Genomic DNA, 12076 nt, shown 5'->3' with positions numbered 1-12076 from the left:
CTGAACTAGCATTCAGCTTCAACCCCAATCTCTCCATACAGGACTGAGTCATCACACTGATTTGTGCACCGCCATCAACATATGCTTCTCCAACACTCACACTTCCACACCAGGCATCAACTGATGGACAAATATCAGGAAGGTCTTCCACAGACATCAGCTCCATTTCGCCTTGTGTGGGCTCCTGCTCATTTACTTTCCTCGGATTTGCCAACTTCTTCCACTCTCTCTTAAGCTTCGGACACAATCCAAGCAATTGGGCAAATGTTATATTGGCTACCCTTCCCTTTAAGTCTCCCATCAATGTATACTCCTCTTGGCCTTGACCAATATGCAAATCTGAAGTTTTATAATGTCTCCTTGGCTTCCTCTTCTTCTTCTCTGGTTGAGGGCTTATATCAAATTGGACATGTTTACCTTTTTTAGAAGATGGTTCAGGTTCTGCCATTGTACTCCTCGTCCTCTTTGCCACAGGCATAATCTCTGGAATGGTCTCCACTTCTATCAAGCTGAGAGCCGGTCCTTTTCCCTTATCCTCCCATTTGACTCCACTGGTAGAGGGTTGATTTGGATCTTTTACTTCAACACTATGGTCCCCCGATCTATCATTAGTCCTCTGCATCACAGGATATATTCCACCACCTGCTCTGGGCGGCTTGTCACATTGAGGGCTGATATGTCCCCGCTCCCCACAGTTCCAGCATTGGACATTACTCAAATAGTAGCCCCGTCCTCTCCCTGTTCCTCCCATGTTCCCTTCACCTGTTGAGATACTGTCCCTTCTATTATTTGGTGCACCTCGGCTTCTTCCCTTTCCACCTGCTTCCATCCAATTGAAACTTAGAGACTTCATGAGCTCCACTGCATCATGTATGTGACTCTTCAAAGTGTCTTCCTGTTCTGGAACAACAGCAGCTTCCCTTTCAGGATGTATACTCTCAATCTCTGGCATCTTCATAAACTTCTTCGGCTCTTCCTGTATTCCCATCTGCCTCAGACGTTTTACCTTCCACTCCTTCTCACGAGCTACTCTGACAGCCTCCTCAAAGCTATCCAGGTTCTTCAGCTCCACCTTTAGACGGAGGGTTGGCTCCAGACCAGCCACAAACCGGTCTCTCTTTATCATCTGCGGGGGTACTTCAGGAATCAAGCCTCACACCATAGACTCCACAGTCTACCAAACTCTATCAGGTACTGATCCACATCCTGACCATCCTTCTGCTGAATGTTGCACAACTCCTTCCACACCTCATTTGGACTCCTCACTCGCGCAAACTGTGCCAAGAATGCAGCTCTGACTACACGGTACTCGGGATCCTGTTGATGAATGTTCCTGTGTGTAGTCACAAACATCTGTAACCATGTTTTTGCATCACCCTGCAAGCAATAAGCCAAAATCTGAGAAAGGATCTCCGGGGTTGCCCTGTCTTTCATCAAGGCTGTAAATTCCATCTTCTCCAGAAACCTGACTGCACTTTCCTGTGGCAATCCCCAATACTCTGGGAAATCTTGAGCCATTCTTCCAAATCTTTCTTCACACAGCCCTTATCTTCTTTCACAAACCAGAGGAAATCTGCTCCTCTGTGGAGGCACCAAAAAGTGATGGCACAGAAGCGGTAAAGCTGTCTACGCCCTTATAGCATGCCACACTTCCTCACATGCATGCAAACACACCAGAACACCAGACCCAAAAGCATGAACAAGATTTATATTTCAGATCTGGCTGTCACAACTCGTACCCAAATGAACAAAGAAACAAAGAATTCTTTGGCATCACCAAACACCAGCCCCACAGCTAATCAAAAGAATTTACAACTCTGGCTTGAATCCCCAGAAGAGGTAGAAAACCACAAAATACCACACACACAAAAAAACTAGCTCACTGCCAGTCCTCAAGGCAAAACCCAGTCACACGAGTGATTCCTTTGCACTATCAGGCTTTATTCCCTCACTCTTTGCTTCAGCTACCAGCCGCAGCAACTTGCTTCACTGTCAATCACCAGCCTCTCTGTAAAACTGTCCCCTTGGCAGCTTCTCTGCAATCGTGAGCTCCCCAAAACCCAACACCAACACCAGCCCAATATCCAGCCCAATACGGCTTCCACGTCACTTCAGACCTGCAGCTGACCCCTTTGGCGCCTTCTTCTTGCACGCTCTCCTCTGCGCCTCTACGGCCAGCTCTGCAAGGTGTTTTTTTCTGGACCCCGGCACCCCAGACTATATCCACCAACCCGTCAACAGCAAGGCGGCCTTCTTCTCTTATATTTCACCACACTTCTGCTCTCCCCTCAGCCCACACGTTGGCGCCAGCCAATCCTCACTTCGGCCTCCACACTGCTCTTCACCACTGCGCTTTTGCGCCAACTTCATCCCTTTCTGCAACAAGTCGCCAGCTTGTCAACTGCGCACGCCCTCCACACCAACACCGCTCTTCACTCACACGTTGGCATCCCCACAGCTGGCGCCTTCACACTTCTTCACTGCACTTCACAAGGACTTCCACAATTCTGCGCCAGCCAATCTTCACGTCGTCGCTAGCAGTTGCGCCAGTCACCAACCAGCCCACTCCATCCCTTTTTCTCTCCTCGGTGCCCACGGCGGTCTCCAGTTGCCACCAACCCCACGCTTCTTTAGTCGCCAACTGCTGCGCCTACCACCTGCTCTCTCCCATGCTCAGCAGCCCATCGCTGCTCCAGTCACTGTAGCAGCCTCTAATTACCAACTGCAGCCCACGCCTGTCCTCTGTGAGGACGGCTCCTCCAGCTGCTATCTCTTTGCTTTTTTGCAGCTACACCAGAGGGAGCCTCCTCAAACAACTCACCCGCCTTTGCCAAAGATATGGCCTCTTCTACGCTCTCCCTCCTCTGCGATCCACGCTGCACACGCCCCAGAGACCCAGCCCTCAGTCCTGTGGCTACACTAGCCACCCAAATGGAACACACGGGGTTCCACTGTCCTGCGCTCCAACGAGACCCCCCACCACAAGGCTCGACTGTCTGCTCTGCAGCAGCTTTTGTAACCCCCGCACACCACCGGCCCTCTCTCCCCGTCTAGCTGCACCGACCAGCTTCCAGAAGCCCCCAGCTGGCGGCAGCTCAAACTTCCACGCCACCTTTCCAAAAAGTCATTTCTTATTTTATTTTATTTATTTATTTTTATTTGGAAAATGGCCACCATAACATCTCTTTTCACACCAATGCCCATAGCTGCATTGGGCCATCAATCATTAAAAAAACTCCACGCTTTCCACACTCCTCTTTCTCAAGGTAACACCGGCCCTCTCAGTGTTCAATGCCCACGCCTCCATACACATTCCAAATACAGCATACGAGTGCCCACTTACTTTTTGAGGACGCGCACACACTCAAAGCCATCGAGCAGCTGATATCATCCTCAGTGGACCTCTCACCGGACAGGCCTGTACATGCTCACATCAATACATTTACATCTGTACACCTGACAATGCTCTCAAAAGCAAAACTTCACACACGCCATGTACATGTATGTACACATTTCAACTCCTATTTTTGTCCACACAACGGCAGCAGATCAAAGGAGCTCTCACACACAAATGATATCAACAGAAACCAGATTTATATTCTCAACTCCATCAAGATCAACAATAACAATAAGAACTGCAGCATCTGCTTGTTGCACGCTTCAACCATGCCTTACAACTGGGAATTGTTCAAAGCAATCCTTGATCTAATCCAAGTCCAAAAGTGATGCAACCTGAGAGGTTTTGGGACTCCACTTTCCACACAGAACCCTCTGTCACCTCTACAATCCCTGCTCTGGAAAGATCTAAGTCTCCTCTAGGAGTCCCCACGTCCCTTCTTCTCAAAACAAGCCAGCTAATGTCTAACAAGCTTCACGACAAACTGCCCAACATAAAGCTCACTCTCTCCCACTCTCTTCTTCAACACACAATCCTCTCACACATATAAGCTTTCTCTCTTTCGCCTCTTCATGCAAGTGCGCTCTATCTCCAAGCGTATCTCAACTACTCTACCCAATCTTGTCCGCTATTCTCTATGCAACAGTCCTCCCTCTACTTAACAGAGTAAATAACAGCTAGTTTACAAATGCACAGATATCCATGCAACAATCCTCTATTTTCTAAGGTTCCTAATCATAGCCAATTTGTCATTTTTTCTCTTGGGGTTGGGATGGACACTTCCATTGAGCATATCCCTTGGGTCCCAAAAAATCCCATCTCTATCAAAGCTGTATGCACCAAATGGAGCTGAAAAATATATGAACCACCTGTTGTTGCCAATGTGGTAGCAATCTCACAGGTCGAGTTGGTGACGACTTCTATGTCCATCTTCCTACTGAACTTGGCAAGCTTGAGAAGTTTCATTAATTGAGCTCATCCCTCACCAGGGATGGAGGAAGAACTCAACAAACCAGTAGTCCCCCTATGTCCAGTCGATGAAGGCGAGCAAAAACTGTCCAAAGAATCCGGTGGAGAGGGACTCTGCGAAGGAGACCATCGGTGACATGAACGGTGTGTCTCCTGCTGACTACGCCCAGATGTAGAATGATGACTGCCAGAGTGGGAGTGAAGCTCATCCAATACACCTTGCCAACATCCAAAGAAGTGAAAAATCCTCCCCTGGAAAGTTTTGCCACTTCGTCCTCAGAATCGTGCAAACCTTGCTCCGAAGCACGGGCCCTTGTAGATTCCAGATCCAGAATACTGGGTGCTCGAGGTGCTAACTCTATGCTGTCGAGACAAGCACATATAGCCTCCATTTTAGCCGCCTACGCGTCCATGGATGCCTTCATGCTGAGAAGCAAATCAATGAGTTGTGAATCCATGTTTGAGCCACATGACTTTGGGATGGACTCGGGGCCCTTCGAGTACAGCTTGGACTCCCCCATCCTTGATCTCTCATGGCAAGAGATCAACCACATCATCCATTTATTTCTGACTAGACTTCATACAGAGTGGACATGGATATCCCCATCCAAGCTTTCCCCAAAGTTTCAGTCCTACAGAGAGCATTTCTCGAGGGTGGGTCACAGGGATGGATTCATTGAGAGGCCCAGTTATCTCACAAACACATATCCCAAGCCATGAGGATTGCTCAGCTGAGACTGTCATTACACCGCCTTCAGATTGAAAGAAGGAGAGCAGAGAGACAAACAGGTATGTAGGCTATGTAGCACTGGGGAGATTGATTCTGAACAGCATTACATACTTAGATGCCCAGTTTACTATGAGATACACAGACTTTACCACTATCTCTTTAGTTTCGGGCCCTTGTGATTGGTAATGCATTACAAAAACCAAAGACGCTGGGGACTATACCTACAGGAGTTGAGGGACCACAGAGACACACTATTGAGGCAGCAGCCCGAGATGCAGGATACGGTATACCACACAAACATCTATCACTGACTTCTTTGGCCCCAGCAGAGAGCCCTGCCTAACACTAAGTCTATACGAGATTTGCCAGGACAGAGTTAGACGTCCCCATGGAGTGAGCACTCTCCAGACCCATGGCAGGCTGGCATCACGCACCCAGAGAGCCCTCCAAGAGAGAGCACAATCCTCCAAAGAGCCATAAGCGGCACGCCCCTGCTCCCGGCAACCCAGAGCCTCCACTCACCAGCTCCAAATCCGGTACTTGCTTCAGCGATATAGAGAGGCATTCCCACAGGTGGTGGATATTGAGGCCAGGTACATGGTCCATGAGGAGGACGACACATTATGAGCCCGGACACACAAGGTTCTGCTGCTGCCTACTTTATTGTACACACAGGGTCTTTGTAGTACATTGACCATGTCTATCCTTTCGGCAGCTAGTCTTTTACTTTTTTCATGTTATCTTGACATCCAGTTTACTCATGGATCACATGTAACAGCTTTTTGGTCTCGTAGACCCTTTCGGGCCTTTCGTAGACGTTAATAACATCTTTCTTTCTGTCTCTGCGCGTGGGCATGTGAGAAATGATACTAAATTTTTCTTTTTCTCTGTACCCCTCACTTTACCTTAATTTCTCTCTCTAGGAAACAATGCATTCTGTACATTTAAGAAAAGAGGAAACACTTACTTTAGAAAGTCTAGCAAGGTCTGAAATAATAATAAGCATGTCCAAAACAACTTCCTTTGGACTGTTGGTATCCAGCATCTTGGGCAGGACAGCAGACGACAGAAGCCCTTCCTTCAATAATCCATCAGCAAAATTTCTTGAGTTCTGGACTAGTCTCACTACTAATGACAGAGGTCTGCCTAAGTCCTTCAAATCCAAAACCTTCAAGCACCTCACAAGTGGCGCCATAGCATATACCTGTAAATGTGCATCACAAGTAGAGATTCCAGAACTATCAATTTCTTGAAGTTCAAATCCATCATTAGCGTGCACATATGCATTAATCCACTGAATGCTTTGAGACCAGATTAAGGCCAGTTACAGATATCCCCGGGTGCACCGGTAGGGTGTGTGTGGGGGGGGGGGGGGGTAGGGGTATGCAACCCCTGCCCAAAGGATGGGCGGGGGGTTATCTGTAACCGTCCCAACTGTCTATTACCTCTTGTAATAACTGCCAATAGTGTGGTAATTCCAATGCCAATGATTTTGCCAGATCCCCACTTTCGAAGCCTCTTCTTTGGATAAAGGAGTTGGATCCTGGAGCCAAAACACTTATAAGTGATGATGAAATTGATGGCGACCCAGGAGTTTGTTGTGCTGCTGTGAATGGGAACTCTAAAATGTCAACAACTTCATTGACAATTTCTTTCACACCCAAAGCCCCACCACCAAACCCTTCCCAAACTTTGAGTAATTTCAGATGAGGCTCATCAATCAAGCTTAGCACCACATTAAGTGACTCTTTGGTAAATAGCACATCCTTGAATGCCCCACCAGGCAAACATGAGTTAATAACTGACAAAGCCCATATCACACCTCCAGGGGATAAGCCAATGCTGCAATTTCGCTGCCCAGCATTTGCGGGAGAATCCAGTCTACCAGCTAGTGAAAAAACAAGAACTTGGGGAATGCCCAAAGAGCAAGCTTGCTCAATGGCAGAAACCCCACCCCACCTAAGCCACACCTTCAAAGCCCCAACATACCCATCTCTAGCCCCATGCCAACTCGTCAACATTCCATCCTGCCACCTCAGTCCAGGTTTCATTTCATTGAGATCAGATGCAGCTGGCCATAATTGACTTCGAATTCCATCCATTTGAGGAATCAAATTGAGTGGTGTTTCTGCCAGAAAACAAACTGCGGCAGAGTTTGTAGGACCGCGTTCAAGGAGCAAAATGGATGCAAGAGCAAGTGTCGATGCTGCACCAAGTTGGAATGATGCAGCTTCAGATGAGCAACTTTCAGGAGCAGCCAAATGAGCCATAGCCACAAGACGGTCATGCTGTTTAGGCTGTGAGGTGGTCAAAACACATGAGGCCCCATGTCTACCAAGTATTCTTAGACCCTGAGCTATAGCAGAGAGGACCAGGCAAGACTGAGTGGCCAGGCTTTCAAAAGAAGAGCTTTTTGCAGTGCTTTCCAACTCATTTTGTGTTTGTGAACCTGTGTCTTTAGCAGCTGCTGCATTAGCACAAAGCAGCACTAATCTGAATATGGCAGCAACAGCTGTACCATCAACCCCTCCATTCGCATTGTTGGACAAAAGTTCACAGTTGGAAAGACCTGAGAGTACATCACAAACAAGAGGTGATACCTCACAGCATCGCAACAGAATCTGTACACCAAAAAGTTGCCGTCAGTGACTGATAATAGCTTTTCTAAACACAAAACCACAGCAGCTTGGTCCCTTTCAAATGTAAAAAATAGTTTTGCAGATAAGAAAGCATAAGCCAAGAAACTGAACCTGGATCACTGAGGAAAGTCCAGATTCGGAACCATGCAAAAGGGCATAGCAGATTGCAACATGCATGTCTCTTGATTTCAAAAGAGAAGCTATCACTTGATCAATGACTGGTTTGGTGGCATTATCCGCTCTCCATTCTGGGGTGGCTTCTTTCTCATCTGCCTTAGGCTGGCTGTTACCTCGTAATAATGTCAAGGGGAAATTTTGTCTGTGGCCTCTAGTAGCCACAATGTTGAGTCCACTAAGAAGACCCCAGATAGCTTTACAGGCTTCAGCAGCAACAGGTGCTGAAGTACAGGCACCTGAAGCAAGATTTGAACCAGAGGTCATAAGACACAAACACAACTGTTCAGCTGTATCCAAGGCTTTAGACTGCCCCACAATCTGAGACATTATAGTTCCTTCCTGTGTAACAGTTTCATCTACATTGTTGAGAACTCCGCCAGAAGTGATGATCTTTGCTAGACGGAATGCAATGCGAGTCAGTAACAAGGTCACACATGCAGTGGACTCATACAGCACCCGACCAGATGAATCATGTGTATACGAAACAGCCTGTCAGTTTGGCAAACAAAAAGGTCAAATTGCATTATCTCTAAGAAAGAAAAACAAGAAAAAGATAATCTGATTGGGAGATAACCTTCCACATGTCCTTCCAAAATTGTTCTCTCCTCTTTACAGTAACTTTTCTTCAAATTTTGCACAAAACACCATTAAATGGGCATCTTAGCCCTAAATATGTAAACAAGCCTACTTTCTACGAATTCTAACAAGGGACGTTACTATAAATTGGATGGTCATTCAGACGTCCTGTCCAGCGACCCTATACCAAAGTTCAAACAGGCACCCAATCTTGAAGCATAGCCATCAGTGATGCCACATTTTGTGGTGCGCAGACTTTACTGGACTAATCTAACAAGGAATAGTCATTCAGACATCCTGTCCAGTGACCCTTTGGCAAAGTTCAAACAGGCACGGTGGCACCTAATCTTTCACCATTGCCATTAAAACGATCCCACATCATTTGGTATGCAGGAATTTTTGAAAACATTCACTGTAGCACCATCCTACATGCAAGAACAAAGCCTTAGTATTTCTTGCAATCTCTAGTGTGAGCGAAGCGATCATTATCAACCAATGTCTTTCAGCAACATGATGCCTGTACTGCACTTATAAAAGTCTGATCAATAAACACCTGTGTGTTGCAAAGCCACTGGAATTTGATGGTAAGGAACATGGCAGCATAGTCAATTTAATAAACCTTAACACTTTGCTATATGAGGTGATACAGATAAAGCACTCCACATCCCCCCACCCCAGCCTTGACAAGTAGGACATACTCCACATGGAAGGCGACTCTTTTTCCGAAAGGAGAAAGGTCACTGTAAAATTGAGAATAGATCGAACCTAAGGGATCTTCACCCAATTCCTTGCAAATTAGGAGATGACTTCCTTGACATGGAGGGCCACCCTTTGATAGCACATGTTGGCCTCCTAATTGAGGCATGGCTGGCAGATTGTTCAATGAACAAAATGTGGAGAAGCATCTAGAAAAGACTACGTTCTTTTAGGAGCGCTCATACATAATAGCGATGAAACGCATTTCAAACTTTAGTGGACGTGTTTCATACATAGCAAACGTTTCACACATTTGAAACCTGTTTCTTTCCACCTTTTTTTTAGAATTTTGAAAAAACATCTCCATGAGATTTTGCATGCATTTTGAACTTTGAACTTTGTGTTTCTTTCTATATGAGTTGTGGAATGTTTCTTGAATCTTGTCACTTGCAGCTTGTCATGAATCATGATTCATAAGTCTGGACTCAGGAAGCAGGATGATTGTTGACATCACAGATCTGGCCTTTGACATGTAACAATTAACCCCAGTGTAGCAGGGTTGGTTGCCCGGCACACTAAAGTGGTGTATCTGCTCTGGATAGTACATCCGGGGTCCTCAATGCTCACGGCACAGTGCACACATGAATAGACAGGTTAGACTACGAGCCTAGCACAATGACAAGAATGCCAAGAATACTGTAAACAACACTTGCATAACTCCAAGACACTCTTACATGCCCTTCACTGAACCGTGTACACCCAGCAGTGGTCACCATCAGTAGGACGACACACAAACAGCAATGACAAGTGACTACAGCACTCAATGAGTAGACTCAATGAATAGGACCAGATGCGAAGGTTAAGGATAAGGATGTACGATGAAGGATGTAGCATGAAGGATGAAGGATGAAGGAAGTCCTCAAGGATGAGCTGAGGGCCATTTAAATGATTTGTGCAAGACGTGGTGGAGTCGGTGGCATCAGTGGCATCTAGTGCCATCAGAGTTATCAGCCTTCGGTGGAATCTCTTATCTCTGGCAGATGCCCTCGGAGTGTCGATGCGGTGCCTTTGATGCCGGTGTGTGCATCGTTGGTGGTGCGCTTCCATTTTCTGGATAGTGCACCGAATGCTCCGGGTGGTCCAGTGTCGGGTGATCCACTGTGGCAGTGTGGTGATCCACTGTGGCGGTGTGGCGGTCCAGGGGGTGATCCAATGTGGCAGTGTGCCAGTCCATTGGGATGATCCAGTGTGACACCTTCCTGGGATGGTCCAGCCAGTGTGGGCACCCTTAGTGGCTACACCCGGGGGTTGTTTACCCCCTGTTTCAAACTTGGCAATGCATGATTTGTATGATAGAATGTGCATTTTTTACACTTGAACCATAGTTGTCGAGTTTATTATGCATATAAGTAACATGTGGTCATGGGCTCCGCAGGCCTCAGGAGCCCATCGTCTTTAGTAGATGTGGTGATGGGCTCCTCAGGCCTTGATATTTTGAAGCTAACCAATGTGCACAGTGGACAATTTAGCCCCAAAAAGATCTATTAATCTAACCAGAAGGTTTCAAGCATAGCTGACATCAAATGCAACTAAGCCTTCAGATCACACTCTCAGACCACATGCCATTAGGCATGTGGAAGGAGGCGGTGGGTATTGAACCCAGGCCACCGCAGTGTAGGGCAAGAGCCCTGGGCTAACCTTCTACCACTTCCAATTCTTAAGTCTTCTCTCCTTTCATGCTCTCCTTCTTGCCAGGTATAGACAAGCAAAGCATCCAGCACTACTTTCATATGAGCACAACACAAACAGCGCAAGGAGTAACATACTTGTGGATATAAACGCAGCAGAGCCACACTGTGGTGATAATAGCTGCTCTCTATTTTGGATGAGCCAACTTCCATCAGTTTCCTTAATATTCCAAACCCCTGCACGTATACAGAGCATAGAGTTTCTCAATGGACCCACAAATCCGAATGACATAGAAGGTAGCACAAGAAATAAAACTGTGTTAAGACATGCTGCAATCATGGTGGGCCATTTCAATACATGAAGCAAGATAGAGGCCATGGAGTGAGGTGGGAAGGTGGAGCAAGTCAAGAAGAGTCAAGATGAAAGGACAAACCTTAATAAGCAGGTTGACATGCTGAGGTGCACTTGCCCCTAAAGTTGCCCGAATAAGCCCTAATACAGATGGTATTGCATCATCAGTGGCTGTCTTGGGAACAATGGCACCAGCTGCCAAAAGGTTGGACAAGATATGCAGAGACTGATTCACACTCACATCAGCCTGCTCACTGTAAGAACCAATACATCAGTTGGACAGAAGTATATGTAAGACTTCAAACTACCAGAGGACTTCACAAATGGTCCACATTCACATGCAGTATATACCAAAAACATGCAGAATTTTACTTTGAGAGTGCAGCAGTGCCTTTCACGTTGAAGTTACGAAAGGGATGTAAGATGTGTGCTAATGCCCCACGGTCTTGTCCAATCGCTTGGGCTCCTTTCATTGTGCGTGAGGTAGACTCAATTTTTTCCAAAACGGCTGTCTCTGCTTAAAAAAGAGACCACGAAAGTAAAGAAAGACATGCATTGCAGCACATATCATGTTTTCAAAGATCTCTCAAGCATTTTTCCAGCAAACATTCTCACCAGCTTTAGGAAGCTGTTGTGCCTCTGTTGCAGGCCCACAAGCTTCAGTAGACCCAGCATTGGAAGCATGTTGTTGCTGAATATTATCATTTGGAGAGCGTGGAGTCAAAGCAAACTGATCAACAGCAGCAGGACTCTCTGTTGCCATGTTGCCAGAATCTCTTGAAATAGCCCTTCCTGCAAATCAAACAGATTCATATCCCCACCATCACCTGCTTGGTTCTAGTGACAGATTAA

The 12076-nt window shown here is 46.5% G+C and overlaps 1 protein-coding gene across 4 annotated transcripts in view; it reads right to left on the bottom strand.

Annotated features, from left to right (window-relative positions):
- Nucleotides 1–12076, bottom strand: part of FU (kinase family with ARM repeat domain-containing protein) — a 115592-nt gene that overhangs the window by 58177 nt on the left and 45339 nt on the right. For 3 of the 4 annotated variants that reach the window (XM_086816455.1, XM_086816451.1, XM_086816453.1), the window contains exons 13-19: nucleotides 11840–12016; nucleotides 11597–11741; nucleotides 11307–11478; nucleotides 11011–11109; nucleotides 7847–8401; nucleotides 6542–7717; nucleotides 6064–6300 (exon numbers count right to left, since the gene is read on the bottom strand). In XM_086816455.1, the coding sequence (XP_086672581.1) occupies nucleotides 6064–6300; nucleotides 6542–7717; nucleotides 7847–8401; nucleotides 11011–11109; nucleotides 11307–11478; nucleotides 11597–11741; nucleotides 11840–12016 (2561 nt within the window). The remainder of the gene's footprint in view (nucleotides 1–6063; nucleotides 6301–6541; nucleotides 7718–7846; nucleotides 8402–11010; nucleotides 11110–11306; nucleotides 11479–11596; nucleotides 11742–11839; nucleotides 12017–12076) is intronic. The other variant, XM_086816454.1, reaches the window with a different exon arrangement.

The sequence above is a fragment of the Cibotium barometz genome, chromosome 22, assembly GCF_041138505.1.
Source record: "Cibotium barometz isolate CiBa-2024 chromosome 22, ASM4113850v1, whole genome shotgun sequence".
Lineage (NCBI taxonomy): Eukaryota > Viridiplantae > Streptophyta > Polypodiopsida > Cyatheales > Cibotiaceae > Cibotium > Cibotium barometz.
This window is presented reverse-complemented; position numbering and strand designations above follow the sequence as displayed.